This window comes from Dermochelys coriacea, chromosome 8, assembly GCF_009764565.3.
Source record: "Dermochelys coriacea isolate rDerCor1 chromosome 8, rDerCor1.pri.v4, whole genome shotgun sequence".
Taxonomy (NCBI): domain Eukaryota; kingdom Metazoa; phylum Chordata; order Testudines; family Dermochelyidae; genus Dermochelys; species Dermochelys coriacea.
Window position 1 is genome coordinate 100,391,383 of NC_050075.1, and position 19,068 is coordinate 100,410,450.

Sequence of the window (19,068 nt, forward strand, 5' to 3'; positions counted from 1 at the left end):
GAGCACACACTTCAAGACTGCCTCGCCTACTATCTCGAGCCAAGGTCAAACAACCGGTCAGGAGGGAGAAGGGGATGTGGGGGAGGCATAAGAAACACTAAAAGGCCAAAGAAATTCCTGCCCCTGACTGAAGTACAACCTCGCTCCTTACCCCTCCCATGGGATACAAAAGAGACTGTCCTAAAGCCCCCACATTCAAGACCCTCCAAAATGGAACATGACCATAAATTGGAAGGGTGAGACCAAGACCGTGCACTACAGGTATAATTATGCCTGCTAAGGAAACTGAGAAACTGGGGGAAAGGCTCGGCGGCATTAGAGCTATGGATATGTTTGTTTGAAACTAACCCCAATAAACATTGCATTCCTTGCACTTTGGACTTCCGGTCTTCTGCTTTCTGCCTTCATGACAAAAACCAGGGGAAGAGGTGAAGGGAAAGTCCCTAACACAAGGCAAAGAGCCAACCAGTATGGCTAACTGAAAACATTTCTGAAGGTATTCAAATCAAACAGAAATCCTTCAAAATTTGGAAAGCTGATTCTAGTGAAGCCAATAAACAGGAACATAAATTCCACCAGGCAATGGAAATCAGAGGGGCCAAAAATGGATTTTGAGGTGCAAATAACTAAATGAGTTTTAAAACACAACACCCAAGAAATTCTTGAAGTATATGAGAAGCAGGAGGCTTATGAAAGAATTGGTGGGTCTGCTGGATCACTAGAAATATGTACTTTCTCTTTAAAAACAGCAACTGTTTCAGAGGATTGGAGGGTACCAGATGTTGTATCTATATTTTAAAAAGGCAGCAAGGGTGCTCTGGGAAATTACAGACCAGTAGGATTAAATAGTCAATTTTCATTATGGTACAAGGTTAATAACTGGGTGCCTCAAGGTTCTGTACTAGCTCACATGTTTAATATATTTATTAATGGTGTAGAGAAGGAGATGAGAACTAAGGTAGAAAATGACACACAATTATTTAGATTATTCAGGACCGGACAAAACTGTGAGGAACTTCAAACACCTAAACAATCTGTACAAATGGACAACACGATGGTAATGTTCAATGTCGATACATGCAAAGTAATGCACACTGGAGGGAAATATTTAAACGATTCATACACATTATAGGGTTTTAAAGTAAAGTAAATTCTTCAGGAGAAGACTCTGACATCATTGTAAACAATTCAGTGACAATGTCTGATCAATGTGCAGCTGTGGTGAAAAAAGCTAAGAGGTTTGGATGCATAAGGAATGAGATCAAGAATAATGCTAAAATTATATCTAGAATTGTTAATTAATGGTGACAAATGTTTTGAAAGGCAAGTTAAACTTCATGCTGCAGAGACCAGGATGAAACCTAATGTGGAAGTCTATTGCAGGATTCTAAATCTTCTTCTGAAGCTTCTGGTACTGGCCACTTTGAGAGAAAGGTACTGGACTAGTTGGATCTAGGGTCTGATCCATTATGACAGTTCTTGTATTCCTGTATCTTTCTGTGCATTTATATTTTTTAATTTCAAATATATTTTGATACTTATCAGCAATAAAAGTAAGGTGAAAACCAGCCTTGCAATCTAAATTACCCTTAGATTCCTCACGGACTGCTCAGTCTAAACCAAGTAAGGACTGGAAAAAAACATCCTCAGATCCACTTTCCTCCTTGTTTCTACAGTAGTTAGCTGAATCTTGTATCAAATTTATGTGGTATGTTAGAAATCTGCACTATGGTAGTATTTGTGTGTGTGCGTGTGTGAACTCATCAACATCTAACATAAATATAGAATTCAGACATTACCAAAATCCTGCTGCAACTCTGGGCTCTTGTGAGACTCATAAATTATTCTTGCATGAAAGAGAAGTCATCTGAGAATAACCTAATGAAGTTCACATGGATTTTTAAAAATTATTCTTGTGGAAGAGAGGGGTGTGGGAATAGATGAACAGATGGGAAAGGGAGATGGGGAAAGTGAGGAAAAGGCTAATTAGGTAATTGAGGCTCAGAGGCTATTAGAGCTGACCCAATGGTCAACTGGCAGTGTTGTATAGGGAGTGGAGTTTGGGATTCAGGTTGTCCCTCATTCTCAGGCCTGCATGCACTAGATACACTGTAGAGGTAGGGTGCTCCATATGTTCCACCTCACCATGGCAAAACATCCTCCAGCCAGCACAGAAGCATAATCAGCCTTCCTCTGCTGATAAGTTGTGTCAGGTTATTCTGGAGCACAGGAAGAAAATGGTGTGTATGTAGGGGATGGGCGGGGTGTGTATAAAATGCTACCAAGATAATAGTAAACTGTTCGTGAAGAGATGTCATGGGATAGATTGAAATATCTTGGGCATTCTCAGAATCAGAGTAGCCTCGGCACTGGCTACTCTTTCAACCTCGGCACTGACAGCGATTTTGGCACTGACTGCTGCTCCAGCGTTGACAGCGTTTTCGGCACCCACAGTGGCACAGACAACGGCCCCACCGCCTTCATCGGCTCAGGCATCTGGTTCAGCACCGGCTCCACCGGTGGCACCATCAGTGTCCATACCTATGCCGAGGTCGGCATTGACAGCCCCGGTGCTGTCGGACATTCCATTGGCACCAACATACCTCCGAGAGTTGCGGGACCCCTTGGGAGCTGATGGCAGGGAGCAGCCACTGCTTATAGGGGCTTCCTCCTTCTTGTCTCCAGAAAAGGCATTGGCAGGCACAGCAATAGCCCCAGCGGTTGAGGACAACAGGGTGCTACATCAATTACTACAAAGGGCTGTGAAGGGTCTAGGCATTAAGGCTGAGGAGGTGGTCGAGGAGGCTGATCCCATGGTGGATATCCTTGCCCCCTCAGGTCCTTTTCTTGTTGCCCTGCCACTTATTAAGACTATTGTGTATACCACCAAGACCCTGTGGCAGACTCCAGCTTCTTTGCCACCCAGTGCCAAACATAATGAGAGGCGTTATTTTGTGCCCTCCAAGGGGAATGAACATTTGTACTCCCACCCACTTCCCGACTCTCTTGTTGTGGACACTGCTAATTAGCGTGAATGGTAGGGTTTCCAGGAGCCCTCCCCTAAAAACAGGGAGGCTAAGTGATTCGACCTAGTCAGGAGAAAGGTCTATTCTACAGGGGGTCTGCAGTTCCATATTTCGAACCAGCAGGCCATCGTCAGCAGGTACTTGTATACCACTTGTTCAGCAATGGCCAAATTTATGGAGTTCCTCCTGTCAGACTCCCGAACCAAGTTCTTGGCCTTGATGGAGGAGGGGAACTTAGTCTCCTGGGCTTCCCTCCAGGTTGCGTTGGACGGTGCTGATGTCGCCACTAGGGTCATGGCTACTGTGGTGGCCATGAGAAGGAGCTCCTGGTTCCAAGTCTCCGGGCTCCCTTACAGACCATTCAGGACCTCCCATTTGAGGGTATGACTCTTTTCTCTGAAAAGGCAGACAAGAGGCTGCATAACCTGAAAGACTCACGAGCCACCCTCAGGTCTTTGGGCCTGCACACTCCCGCCACACAGCAGAGACACTTTCAACTGCAACCTCCTCCGAGATTCCATCAGCAGAACCAACAGGACAGTTCTTGGAGGAGGAACAGCAGTGGCAGAAAAAGACAACACTCATCCTCAGGCCAGGACTCTGGCCAACCCAAACCACCTTCTGGCTCCAAACCAGCCTTTTGAAGCTGAAGTCAAGGATGGCAGGCCTTATCTTTTCCTCCTGACTGTCCACTTTCTACCGTGCATGGTCCCGTATCACTTCAGACCGCTGGATGCTCCATACGGTAGAGAGAGGATACTCTAACCAGTTCTGTGCCCTTCCATCCTCTTTTCCCATCCCACTTCAGGGACCCGTCTCATGAGCAGCTCCTTATCCAGGAGGTGCAGTCGCTCCTATCGCTATGGGCAGTGGAGGAGGTTCCTCAGGATCAAAGGGGCGAGGGCTTTTATTTCTGGTATTTCCTAATACCAAAAGCCAAAGGCTGCCCAAGGCCTATCTTGGACCCGTGAGAAGTCAACAAGTTTCTGAAGAAACTCAGCTTCCGCATGTTCTCTTTGGCCTCCATCATCCCCTCACTGGATTCAGCAGACTGGTATGCTACCCTTGACTTGAAGGAAGCATATTTTCATATCGCAGTCACTCAGCCCCACAGGAAGTACCTCAGGTTTGTGGCCAACAGTGCCCACTACCAATTTACTGTCCTCCCATTCGGCCTGTCAGCAGCACCTCGAATCTTCACACAGTACATAGCAGTCATCGCCGCACCAGGTGATGGTGTTTCTGTACCTCAACGACTGGCTGATCAGGGGCTGCTCCAGGTTCCCAGTGGAAGCTCAGGTCAGATTAATCAGAGCCACCTTCGACTACCTGGATCTCCTTCTAAATGAAGCAAAATCGACTCTGTCCCCTGTCCAGAGGATAGAGTTCATAGGGGCAGCACTGGACTCAACCCAAGGGGCATACCTGCCGGAAGCAAGGTTTCAGGCCCTGACCGATATCATTTGAGGCCTCAGACCGTTTCCCACCACCACAGCAAGAAACTGCCTAAAGCTTCTTGGACACATGGCTGCCTGTACCTACGTGGTGCAACATGCCAGACTCAGGCTTCGACCTCTTCAGTTGTGGCTCATGTCAGTGTATCACCCATCCTGGGACAGCTTGGACAGGATTGTGACCCTGCCTCACCCGGTCCTCAACTCCCTCCTGTGGTGGCTTGACCCTCAGGAGGTGTGCTCAGGGATCTCCTTCACCATTCCACAGCCATCTCTGTTGCTAGTGATAGATGCATCAGACTTGGGCTGGGGAGCATATCTGGGAGACCGCAGGACTCAAGGCTTCTGGTCTCAGGCAGACCTGGGTCTCCACATCAATGTCAGAGAACTCAGACCAGTGCGCCTATCATGCCAGACCTTCCAGGCATACTTAATGGGACAATGTGTATCAGTCATGATGGAACAGCAATGTTCTATATCAACAAACAGGAGGGTGTACGCTCCTCTTCCGTGTGCTAGGAAGCCCTCATGCTGTGGGACTTCAGTGTAGAACATTCAATACACCTGCAAGTGCTGTACCTCCCCGGGGTGCAGAACGAGCTTGCAGACAACCTCAGCAGGTCATTTCACAGCCACGAGTGGTTCCTTTGCCCAGACATTGCGATTTCAATCTTCCAGATGTGGGGCTTTCCCCAGATAGACCTATTTGCCACATGACACAACAGGGAGTGCCTGCAGTTCTGCTTCTTCCAAGATCACAGTTCAGGCTCCAGCATGGACGCATTTCTCCTCCACTGGGGAGGTTCTCTCCTATATGCCTTTCCGCCCATACCAGTCGTTCATAAGGTGCTGCTCAAGAACCAGAGAGAACAAGCTCAGGTCATATTCATAGCACCAGCCTGGCCCCATTAGCACTGGTGCACATCTCTCCTAGATATGTCCGTGGAAGCCCTGATCACCCTGCCACTCTTCCTGGACCTTCTGACACAAGATCACGGTTGCCTTCAACATACGAACCTCAAGTTGCTTCACCTCACGGTATGGACGCTCCATGGTTGAACCCGATGGAGCTTTCCTGTTGAGACCAGATTACACAGGTCCTCCATGGCAGCAGAAAACCCGCTACGAGAGTCACATATCTTGCCAAGTGGAAGAGATTTTCAATCTGTTCGGTGCAGCACCATTCATCCCCTATGCTTTCCTCAGTGCCGCTTATTCTGGACTACTTCCTCCATCTGAAGCAGCAGGGGCTTTTGTTGTCATCAATAAGAGTGCACTTAGCTGCCATTGTGGCCTTCCACTTGGGTGTGGAGGGCTGCTCTGTGTTTGCTAACTCCATGGTCAGCCGGTTCTTAAAGGGGCTCAACAGGCTGTACCCTAATGTCCGTCAGCCGGTCCCTGCCTAGGACCTCAACCTGGTCCTTTGTAGGCTCATGGGACCCCCCTTTGAACTGTTGGTGACATGCTCCTTATCTCTTTTACAAGGTGGCGTTCCTGGTAGCGATAACATCGGCCAGGAGGGTGTCTGATCTCAGGGCCCTAACATCAGAGCCTCCCTACACTGTGTTCTATAAGGAAAAGGTTCAGCTCAGGGCTCACCCGGCTTTTTTCCCGAAGGTTGTGTTGCAGTTTCACACCAACCAGGACATCTTTCTCCTGGTATTCTACCCTAAGCCTCATTCCAGAGGCAGGGAGCAGAGACTCCACTCTCTGGCTGTCCCCAGGGCGCTGGCCTTTTACATCAAGAGAACAAAACTGTTCAGAAAATCGGTCCAGTTATTCATGTCAGTGGCAGACAGAATGGAAGGACTGCCTGTGTCGTCACAATGCATTTCATCATGGATTGCGTCCTATATTCATGAGTGCTACAACCTGGCGGGGGTTTCTGCACCTCCAATCATTGTGAGCTTCACCAGGGCATAGGCTTCATCAACAGCGCTCCTGGCTCAGATTCCTACTCAGGAAATCTGCAGAGCGGCGACATGGTCCTCTATCCATACTTTCACCACGCACTATGTGATTACCCAGCAGGCCAGAAACAATGAAGCCTTCGGACGAGCAGTGCTCCAATCAGTGGAAAACTCTGACCCCATCTCCTGAACTTGGGCTTGTGAATCATCTGATTGGCATTGACATGAACAATCACTTGAAGAAGAAAAAATGGTTACTCATCTTCTCGCAACTGTTGTTTTTCGAGATGCATTGTTTATGTCCATTCCAATACCCAAGCTCCTAACCCTCTCTCGGACTAGTTGGCAAGAAGGAACTGAGGGTGTGGTGTGTTGGTGGGGCTCTATATTGAGTACCATGAAGGTGCGACTCCAGGGGGCACCAGGATTGACCCAACAAATGCTGCTATGGGAAAAATCTTCCGGCAACTGTGCACGTGCTTGCACACACGTCTGATTGGAATGGACATGAACAACACATCTCAAAGAACAACAGTTACGAGAAGGCAAGTAACCGTTTTTTTCACTTTTACAAAGACTGCTGAGCTGGGTGTTTCACTCATCCAAGCCTCTGTCTATAGCTAGTTAGCATGTACAAAACTGGTTAAATTTATCTTGGTGAATGGTGGCTAGATGTGGCAGCAGAAGGGATTAAGAATACAGAGAGGTAACAAACATATGGAGTAATTTTTTGTTTGTATTTTTGCCAGCAATATTAAGTAGCAAGTGATTAATTCTGCTTTACATCTCCTAAACCTGATCTGCTATTAGAGAGTGATTTTCTGAGTACTGCACACTGCTTCATTATACTTTCTGCACAGCATGCCCTTTCCTTAGCATTTCACATCCTTCTCCTCAGTGATGTCTCCAACCAGATCCCTCTAACTGGACTTGGAGTAGTTACATTATTTGTATTTCCATAGTGCCTAGAATCCCTCGTCATAGACAAGGATTCCATTGAGGTAGGTGCTGTACAACACAGGGTCCTTATTGTCATTTTCCACTGATTCCCCTCACCAGTGAATTTTCCTGTTTTGAAACTCTGAGTTGAAGGGATGATTTTTCAAAAGTGGTTTCCTACAGTTTTCCTGAAAAATGTGCCCACGCACGTGTTTGCAGTGCAAACCAGACAATTGCATGCATAGAGTTTGTGGGTACAATTTACGTGACCACTTTAGAAAATCTGACCCTAGTCTTAAGTTATCAAGCTTTCCAAACTACATACATTTACTCCTGGAATGTGTTTCCTGACTTTTCTATGGTGGTGTCTGTCTAGGGGAACAAGCCTTCTCCCGCTGATTTAAATAGAGCAGGATAGGGCCTCAGAAGAAGCCTTTCCTGCCCAAAGGTTTCATTTCAACTGGTGAAATGTTTACAGTTTTCCAGATTCATTACAAGCATTTTAAATTAAGGAATCCTCCAAAAATCAAATTAATCTTTTCTCTGTTCACTGTATATTGTAATAAATCTGAAAAAAATATTCCTTTTCCCTCTTTCCCTTGAAGTTGTAAAGAATACAGACAGCTAACAAGAAATCTTTGCAAAGTTCATTTAATTATTTCAATTACCAGGCACTCTTCATAGAGTTCATTTAATTATTTCAATTAACGCATTAACCCTTGGAAGCTGTGTGCTTTGTGATATACTGAGATGTAGACTTTCCAATCTTAAGAAACCCATTGATGTACATGAAACTTTGATTTTCCTACTCAGTGAGACAAAACCAGATACTTGTAGAGGTAGAAGACCTTGAGTTGCACAGCTGGGTTGTTAAAGAAGAGAAATATATTTAGTGGCCATTCTAATTAATGTTAGCAAGTACAAAAGCAAGACTGTTATTTCTCAGTGTCTGTAACTGCCTGAGTTAACTGTGCCAAAACACATGCTGCTTTCTGCAAAGAGCACTTAACTCCACTTGTAATACCCCTATTGCTCCATGAATCAAATGTAGAGTTCTGTGCAGTGAAAATCCTAGGAATTTATGCTGTCACCCTTAAGTTTGGAATTTTGAAGATGGCAGCTCTAGTTGACAACAGTAATAAGTGAAGAGAAAAATAATGCTTCAGACTAAAAGAAAAATCGTACCGTAAGAACCTCCATTTGAAAGGGCTGACTCACAAAAGGAAAGAAAAGTTTTTAGTGGATGACGAACTTGCTCATATTTTCTCCAACATTGTTGAACTCTTTAATTAATAGATAGGAGTCTAGTTGTCAGATTTAGATTTGGATGTCTAAAATTTGAGGGATGCTCAGATCTGGAGTTGGGGACTGGTCCATTGAAAGGCTGAAGTCATTTGCAAAATTAAGGTCTGGATCTGCGTTTGGACTTCAAACACCACAAAAGTTTGTAGGTATTTGGCTTTAAGGTTTTGATTCCGGCCCATCTCTTGCAATGGCCTAAAAGAACCTGTAGTTCAGTGATTGAGTAAACTTACATCACTATTGCTGCAAACTGATGGCAGCTGAAAATGATCACCGCAGCGTGTCACCACTTCTAACACTACTTTGCAATCATACTTACTTAATCGCTTCTCTGAAAGTAATATTACTTACTTTTTTCCATTCATTAGTCTCTTACAGTACCTATCACTTTTTGTTTTTCCTCCAAAGATCATCATCATTTCTTCGATGTCTACTGAAGGTGATAGATTTGGCCAATCCTCGAGATGGTGGGAATTGTTTAATTTGTGTGTGAATGCCATATTAAAAATAGGCCAAATACAGTTTAGGTTGCCCTTTAATGCCATTGGGAGTTTTGTCTGGGTAAAGACTTCCAGATTTAGTCTCATTACCTCAAAAGTAATTATTATTATTTATCGTTTGTATTGTGATTGCACCTATGAGCCCCATCATGGACCAGGAGCCCATTTGTGCTCTGGGTGCTACACAAACACGGAACAAAAGGATGCTCCAAGCCCCAAAGAGTTTACTCCCAACAGCCCTGATAATATAAACACTGTCTAAAGGTAAAAGAGATAACACAGGGAAAATAATAAAGTTTGTCTTTAAGGATCAAATTGTGGCCCATGACATAAATTGTTCCAGAACAGAAGTGCATATAGGATGAAACTTTCAAAGCTGCCATGGAATTTAGATACTTACTTCCCATCATAAGAGATGGGGTGAATTCCTGGCCTCTCCCCTGAAGTCAATGGAATTATTGCCACCCAATCCCCTTGATGATTTTGAAAATCTCATGATGGTGTACTCCACAAACTCATTGTTTATATGTGTCTGTATTCTGGAGAACAATGTGTCAATCACACCCCATCCTTAACTAGAGTAGCAAAGGATTAGAGGTAGTGGTTTGGGTACAAGGATTAGAGGTAGTGGTTTGCTAGGGCAGGAAGTGAATGCACTCAAAAACTTGGATCCTTGAGCATTGCCTTGGAATACCCTTCTCTAGTTGCAGCACTTCTTCTAGGATTATGAGGAGAGTCAGAAGTGGAATGGAAAGCTTTCTGTCTGCATTCCCGTATCACCTGGATGATTTTGGTGTGTAACTTTGCAAACTAGGCAGCCCAAATTTGTTTCAAAACAGGTAAAATATTTAACTATGTTTCTGTAATACATTTCTAGAAACAAACTGAAAATAAGTTGCCTGGAAGATGCTATGGAAGATGCTGCAGCTGTGCTTAGAATTTGTGGGGTTTTCCTTTAAATAACCATTCTGAAGTGATGAGATTCAGGCACTTGTGTATCAATTAGCAGGGCACATTTATGGGTGTTTACTGCCTGGAAATGCAGAATGACAAATAAAAGTATCAAGGTTCTTCCAAAACTTGGCTGTCCTATGGCTAACCATGAAATGACTGCATTGTGACCTATAGTATACGAAGTCAGTGCATTTCTGCAGATCCATGATAAGATATTTTTCTCTACTCAGAAATGCAGTTAAACTCTGCATTCTGAATCTGTCCGTGCCAGGCCCTGGATGCATTAGTATTCCACTGGCAGCTGCCTGTAGGTAGGAATATTGTTTTTGTCCATAACCAGAGGGAACAATCAGACTAAGCCGTTCCCCGACTATAAACCAGCCAGAGTAATTGGGTTTAATTTTAATTTTTGTAATAGCTTTAAATTAATAGGAGCAGCTGCTGCCACAGTGTGTGGGTGTCCTTTTCTAGAAGGCATAGAACAAAAAAGGGAAAGAGTAAACAATAGTGTGTCTAGGACACAAAGGTTAATTCAAGAACTGAGCAATGTCTTTTCATTATCAAAAACTCAGTTGGTGATATCTAGCACTGTGTCTCTTTCTTTTCTTTTCTTTTCTTTTCTTTTCTTTTCTTTTCTTTTCTTTTCTTTTCTTTTTAAATTCCAAGATAAGATCTGAATCTGATTAGGCTCCTGTATGTAAAGATGTGTTGTTGGTATCTAAACACTAACTCTCTTTCTCCATATGACTCACAAATAGATTAACAATGACAAAGTGGTGGGAGAGATAAGAATAGATTAGCAGTGACAGGAGTACTATTACAATTATTTTTGGAAGATAGTGCCCAAACTCTTAATTCAAACCATTTCTGCCCTGAGAGGGTGAATTTAAACCTAGGAATTGAGGATGGTTTCGACTGCTGTGTCAGACACCAGATAGTGAAATGTCAATACCAGATGTCCTAGACATTGAGATTAGCCATAATAGCCAAATGCAGCCATAAAACGGTGTGTCAAAGTGGATAATAAAACAGATGCTTAGCTTCTATAATGAAGGGGAAAGGGAATGAAATATCAAAAGTATATTTCATACATTAACAAAAGTTATCTTTAACTTGCTTCAAAGTATAAAATTATTGAACCGTTCATCATTTAAATATTAACTATCAGCAGATGAATTTCAATTAGCATTACCCTTTCTGGAATTCTGAATTTCCCCTGTTGGTCCCATTTTACGTGCAATATTATTGCATAAAGTAAGGTCTGCCCTTTGTTATTTCCCCTTCTGCTAATTTGGAAACAAATAAAGTTCAACAACTCAGCAACATACCGTTTAAACTTGCATTATGGTTTGAGAACTGGGAGCTAGAATACATTTACCCACTGCCACATCATCTGCTTGATTTGAGAGCAAATGAGGGATGTCCTATAGCACTCCAGAGTAAGAGTGAGTGAGAGAAATATGTTAAGATACTTGATGAACCTATTAGGTGAGGGTACTTTATGCAGACGGCTGGTGGCAATTTTTCCCCCAATGGTACTTCAAAAAAAATTGAAAAGTATTTTTGTGTCCTTCATATATGTGGCCTTAAAAATAATTTCCACTTTGTTAGGAACAGATCACCAGAAGTAAGTAAAGGTCTTAGAAAACCACTAATACTGAAGGAAACTCTCAAAACCATCTGTGTTCAAGAACCACAGCAATAAGAGGGGCAAATAATTTTTATTTCAACTCTAAATAACTGCATCACTGTCTCTCTAATGTATTTATCCAAGAGCATCTCGATTCCTTTTTTGTTCTCTTTGTAGCTCCTGAGTTTTGCTGATCATACTCCTTAACTGCAAGCACGTGCAAAATGAGAGGGTTTTGTTCTCCATTTCTTATTAGCAATGAAAGGCCAAAATTGAAGCTCTTCAGTAGTCTAGCTTCTCAGAAAGGACACATTACCATTGCTATGTGTGTAAATCATATTATGTTTTACCTCACTGTGATCCTGGTTTAGCTGAGATCTGCTATGAGCATTAGATGAGACCTGTTTATAATATTATATAATTGAATTAGTTGGAGTCTGCAGGACCACAGTGTGCTGTTGCCAAACATGACTGGTAAATTAGTAGCATTAAATTACAAGAATATGTTACAACTAGAGAATCTGACTGTCTAGATGCAGGCAGAAAACCTGTATTCAATACCCAGAGAGGGTGTGAAGAGAGACATTGAACAGCATCTGTCCATATAATGGGTCTTTAATCATATCTCTGAAGTACTTCACAACACAAATGTGAAATAAGAGAATCATATTGAATTTGGATGGTTGTGAAAGACATCTGACAAGATTAGATATTGGCATCCATTATCCTTTAAATTGATTAAGACATTGACATAGTCATGTAAGCACCTCCACTATAGTAAGTCATTATATTGTATTTGCATTTTTAATATGGCCAGTACCATAGTAACTGGGTGCCATATGCATTTAGGCTGGGATTTCCAAAGGATACAGTAATTCTAGACTAAACTCCCATCCCTCTCTCTTTCTAAATCAGGACCAGGTGGCTGTTTCAGAAGAATGAATTTCTGGGGTCATTCTACAACCTCGCAAAACAAGAGGTTTTTGTTTCTCAAAAACTGATTTTTCCTGATACTGGCACTATATTTCTATACATCGCCTCACCATTAAACTGGATTGCAATACAGAAACTTCCCTATGTTCAATGTTTGTCTTGTCAAGACACTGTTGCATTAAATATGCCTAAACCCTGACCTGAAGAGAGACAGCCTCCAGGCACAGACTCATTCCATATAATCCATGTAGAATGTGTTCCAATAATGTCCTGGAAAGGTTTGCCATCCAGTTACCAACCTCTGAGCCATTAAAGTTCCCAGCTCATTCACTTAATTAGTTTGATCTAGAATATGAATTTCAGGTAGTTTTACTGTAAGGTTTGAATTTATCAAGATTCTTATATCCACACATATGTATGTGTTTTGTTTTTTAGGCAAAGGCTGCCAACTAAAAATGTATATTACTATCGCTGCCCAGACCACAGAAAGAACTATGTCATGTCATTTGCTTTCTGCTTTGACCGAGAGGATGACATTTACCAATTTGCCTACTGCTACCCGTACACGTATACTCGACTCCGACACTATCTCGACAACTTACAAAGGAGGAACATGGACTACTTTTACAGAGAATTGTTGGGACTCAGTGTGGTAAGTAATAAGCACGTTTGCCAACTAGCATGCTTCGTTATGGATGTCTGCCCTTAAATCCTTATATAGTGTAATTCACTATCCCTGCTGAAGTACATACGCACATATTTGTTTTACTGCTATGAATGACACATGAGGCAGCTTAGTTGCATGGTGAAATATATACAAATGCTAATTTAATTTCACATAAAATACCTCTTCTGCAACAGGTAGTGCAATGCTAAGATTACCATGTAGGACCAAGAAGTGCCTGTGGCACCTTAGAGACTAACAAATGTATTTGAACATAAGCTCACGAAAGCTTATGCTCAAATAAATTTGTGTCTCTAAGGTGCCACAAGTACTCCTTTTCTTTTTTGCGAATACAGACTAACATGGCTGCTACTCTGAAACATGTAGGACCAGTTCACCTCCAAAGATATTAAATGGGAAAACTGAAACGGCTTTACAAGGGAAATTTGATTCTTGGCATCCTCTGTCTTGTATTTCTGTGAGATTTCTTTTGAATGGGGTTATAACCTTTACTACCATATGCAAACCATTTTTTTAAAAAAAGAAAAGTGGGTAGATAGCTTAACCTTAAAAATGGTTGAATATTTTGGTGGCCATTTGAAATGGATTTATCTGTCTCACCCCTGATGTCCACCTCAAAAATAAAATGCCACCACAGTTGGTTTTAACTGACACACACGTTGTCAAAGAACAAAATGAGGCCTGGAGACTAAGCCTATTCTTTCTCCCCAATAGATTCTCTCCTTCCTGGTCAGGCTTGAATCAGAGCATTGTGGGAAAAGCTTGAACTTCTATTCACCTTGATGTAATTTTTCTGTGAATGAAAGCATTGCCAAACCCAGACATTCCAGAATCCTGACTCAGGGCTGGTCTATACTACCATAGTAAATCGATCTAGCTTACGCAACTTCAGTTACAAGAATAACATAACTGAAGTCAACGTAGTTAGATCCACTTACCTTGGTGGCTACACTGTGCTGTGTTGACAGAAGAGTGTCTCCTGTCAATTTCCCTTACGCTTCTCGAGGAGGTGGAGTACACAAATCAATGGGAGGGTGCTCTCCCATTAATTTAGCATGTCTTCACCAGCCCCACTAAATCGATACTCGCTGCATCTATTGCAGCAGTGCCAATCTACCGGTAAGTGTAGACAAGCTCTCAGGCCCCAAAATCATAAGATTGGCTTAAAAATCATGAGTGTTTTTAAAAATCATAAATGCTGGTTCTTTTTTATTTGCCTTGGTTTCTGAGCCTTTAGATGCACTTGCTTCACAGTTTCAAGCTTTTCTCCACAACCATAAAGGCTAGAAACTTTTTTTTCTTTTTTCTTTTTTTATGAGAGCTGAAATTCTTATGCAATCTCCAGTAGCTGGAGTTTTATAGAAAAAAATCTACAAAATATCATGAGATCTGTAACAAAATTGTGAGCTTTAGAAACAGGGGGATAAATAGAGGACTTCATTCACTAGGCCTGTCTGGTTCCCTTTACTAACACTAAATTTATATAAAAATGAAATAAAATAGGAAATTAAGAAAATAATTAACAAAGAGGACCCTCCCCTTTCAAACCTTTTTATTGGTGAAGCAAAGTTCTTGGTTAAGAGAAGCCCAGTACACATCCCTGGTTGATAGTAATCATCCCAATTAGGAGGTCCAACAATTACATGGGGAAAATAGATAAAAAGAAAACACAAAATCCAAAGGGGGTTGGGAGTAGGAAATTTAATCATTTTGATTTTCGTGGGGTTTAATTATTAATCTCAGAGGACACAACTGTCATTAATTGTAACGTAAAACTGCTTTTTGTTAACTTTCACTCTCTGTGAAAATAGAGAATAAAACGGTCACATTTGCATGTTCATCAAAACCAGATTGACTGATTAAAACATTGAGATATGATGGATTTGTCTTTTATATGCATTTTGACAGATAGATGTAGTCTTTAAATCTTGTTAACACTGCATTACCTGTTGCCACTATATATTATTTTTCATATTTCAGAAAATTAAACATGCCATTCAAAATATGGCATGGAATTTTTCTGTGTATAACTCCAGATTTTATATCTCAATGTACACACATATTTTTTTTTCCAGAGCTTGATATAATAACATTTTGCAGCTCACTAGGATGATATGTATAAAAAGCTTTTTTAATCCAGCTCATGATGTTATCTTTGTATGAAACACTGCAATCGTAATTGATTTCTGGCTTTTCTCCATATAAGAACATCCTAGAACAGTTTGGATACTTAATGGTTTTGCAGGGCTTGAATAGGCAATTTCTGTAAGTTCACTTAAAGATTTAATGTAGTGTTTTGTTGCTTAGCATATGACTTTAAAACAGGATTCTTTGGGGGGCCCTGTACCAGGCTGCATCAAAACAGAAGTTGACTGTACTTGAGAGGATCAAATTGCCATACGGGATGGTTTTAGAAATTAAGGGTGAGATCCTCAACCCCACTCTGCCACTTTTATACTACTCTGGCCCTTTCATATGTAATAAACGGGTCCTAAAAGTGCTAGTTCCAGCTGTGGGGTTGGTTGCAGCAACACTGCTGAGCTTCTGAGCAGCACTGCAACCCTTTGGCCCATGGGGCTACTTAGGGAGGCTGCTGTAATTTAGACAGGCTCCCAGGGCTGTCTCTTTTCTGTTGCGGTGTCTCTCCAGCCTTGGACTGGGAGGGCACAAATGTGATTTGGAGCTACCTTAGTTAGCTCCCCTAACCTATGAGTTCTGTACTGTGCCTTGAAGAGTGCAGAACAGAATTTCACCACGGATCTTTTCTGTAGGATAAAAGTGAAATTCAAGTCTCAAGAAGCCATATTTAGATTATTGTTTCTAAAGCCTTTTTGAGCCATTCATTTTGCTGCACTTAGTGTTTTCAAAGTAATCTAAATTCATATTTTCCTCTATGAAAAGATATTCTGCCTCAGTAAACGCCTTAAATACTTTCAAAAATTCTATGAAACTTGAAAGTGAAACATCAATATGGGACATTTAACTGTCATTAGATCACAGAATGGCAAAAAGGAACAGAGCCAAAAGGTGACAATTCCTATTGCTAATGTGAATGGATAACTTAGTGGTTCTGTTCTGACCTTTAATACTTATGTACTTTACTTCAGAGAGCTATCAAACATTCTAGATGTGCCAAATGATCTTGAAAATAGTCTATCCGACGAGCTTGGTATTATGGTATCCTGGGTACCATTTATCGTGCTATTTTCATTCCGACCTCACTGGCTTCGGATAACTTTAGACTGTATACATACTATCCAAACAGATAATATGTAAAAGTTGAAAGATTTTTTTTAGAATGTGCCTTTATTTATATTGCATAGTAAATGTTTGTCATACTGGAAAGGAGTACTTGTGGCACCTTAGAGACTAACAAATTTATTAGAGCATAAGCTTTCGTGAGCTACAGCTCACTTCATCGGAATGCATCCGATGAAGTGAGCTGTAGCTCACGAAAGCTTATGCTCTAATAAATTTGTTAGTCTCTAAGGTGCCACAAGTACTCCTTTTCTTTTTGCGAATACAGACTAACACGGCTGCTACTCTGAAACCTGTCATACTGGAATATATTATACAACATTGAACATAATACAATGAAATATTATTTCTATATGGGTGTGAAAATATAAACACACATAAGTACACACACAAACAATATATATATATGTACAAGTATATTGTATGATGTTTGTATAGCTCCAGGTATGTACATTGTACATAATATTTCACAGTGGCCAGTTTTAAAGTGGATAACGTTCAAAGTTGGTAATATAAACTATCTGCATATTGTGCGAGATTCTTGGCTTTTCAGTACACCCATACCCTCACCAAACATTGCACTGATCACTCACTCTTAATTAAATGAGCTCAGTCAGCTTGGCTCAGCTCGTATGGTCCACTTTACAAATCACCACTCACTTGGCAGTATTTTCATTATTCACTCAAAAGAGAGCCAAGATTAATTGGACACAGACACTTCCTCTCACCCCATTAGGCAGTAGTGCTTCCAAATTATACTTGAGGTGTATTGTGACTGTACATACAAACTGCAAGCCTCAAGGAACTTGCTCAGTACACAGAGACTGGAATATGGAATTGTGTTAAATTAAATATTAAACATACATATTTTAAAACAAGAAGGCAATATGTCTGATGTAGAGCCGTGTAAGTGAGCCACCACCTCTTAAAAGAGACATGAGATGCAGACTAAAATAGACCAGAATGTGGAGGCTGGGGACTTGATTCTGATCCCACACTGGTTTGGTGTTGGTCTCTTCTTTTCACTGGAGTTACTTCTGATTTACACTAGTGTAAATGAGATCAGAATCAGGCCCTAGACTTGTGAAACTACTTACCAGATGTTACATTGCTGGCTCACTGATCAAATATCCTTTGTTCACTGTACAAATGGCTGGGTACACCAGTAAAAATAGCCAATGAGTTGTATGGATAGCCACTCACCCATTTTAACTGATCAGTTATGACTGGTTTAAGGCACGAAACAAAGAAAATAGTCAATTTTTCAAAGGTTAAATTTTCCATTTCTATGTTCAGTGTTAGGTTATGCAATAACAGTCCTCTATAATAAAGCTATACTCTTCTTATTTGAAAAAATGGAAGTTACAGGCCTCTCTGTGTGATGATGCATCATACTTTGTAAATGATATTGGTGTCAGATTTTGTAGTTTCCAATGTATCTAACTGCAACTAGGTTAAAATGTCATCTAAATGCGATTTGTGACAGTTTACTCAGGGTGAAAATATCCATAGAAACAACAGTAAAGAAAACTAAACCCAACTTACTCATTTTTCTAGGAAGTAAGGGTGTTCCTACATATGTGTTAGGGGCACATTCACTTTATTCATCTGTATATGTGTTTACTCACACATAAATAGCAGCTACTGCTGCTATTTCCCTGCATTGGTAATATAAACAGCATTCCAAAACCAAATGCCAACTTTAAACTCTGCTATAGATATTTTCTCTGCCAGATTGGAGACCAGCATGAGCAGAGTTGGACCTGAAAATGACAAATATCAGAAACAATATTTTCTTGCTTTTCTTTAATAGACTTATACTGTAAATATATATTTTTAGTTTAGTAGGTTTCCACGTGTTTTTGTGTGTCTAGAGGAAAACAATATTGAGCTATATTATGTCATCGGTTTTTAGGAAGACTTCCCAACAGGGGTACTAGAACAATTTTTATAGTGGGGGTGCTGAGAGTCATTGAACCAAACTGTAAACCACTTCAAGCCAGGGGGTACTCCAGCACCCCTAGTTCCAGCACCTATGCTTCCCAATTTGAATGAGTGAGGAGTTCTGTTTTAAAATTTATAGCATGTTATGGTCCAGTTTTATTGCCATCAAAATTCTCACCTGTCAGTGCAATGTTCTAATCTAATGGTTACAAATAATAAAACTTCGCACTGGACGCTTACAAGTTTGTTCTTTGTGGCAGCACCCACAATGTGCTATGATCTTTCCAGATGTACAAGAAGGCCCCTCCACTGAAGAGCTCACAAACTAAGGACTGATTGGTAGATAGAGGTCAGAGAAGTTTTTGTTGTATGGCAAACTGTATTACCATTGCAGTCTCCTTTTTGTGGTTCTGATAGACACAGTTATAAAGATTTCATAATGCAGAAATTGCGTATGCATAATAAAAAGAAAGGGTTTTGGTTTAGGTCACCAGCAACATCTAGTTTTATGAAAAAAGTAAACATAACTCTAA

At 41.2% G+C, this 19,068-nt stretch overlaps 1 protein-coding gene across 2 annotated transcripts in view; it reads left to right on the top strand.

Annotated features, from left to right (window-relative positions):
* LOC119859961 (AGBL carboxypeptidase 4) overlaps positions 1-19,068 on the top strand; it is a 1,439,111-nt gene that overhangs the window by 625,935 nt on the left and 794,108 nt on the right. For both annotated transcript variants that reach the window (XM_038412901.2, XM_043520131.1), the window contains exon 5: positions 13,084-13,300. In XM_038412901.2, coding sequence (XP_038268829.1) covers positions 13,084-13,300 — 217 coding nt within the window. The remainder of the gene's footprint in view (positions 1-13,083; positions 13,301-19,068) is intronic.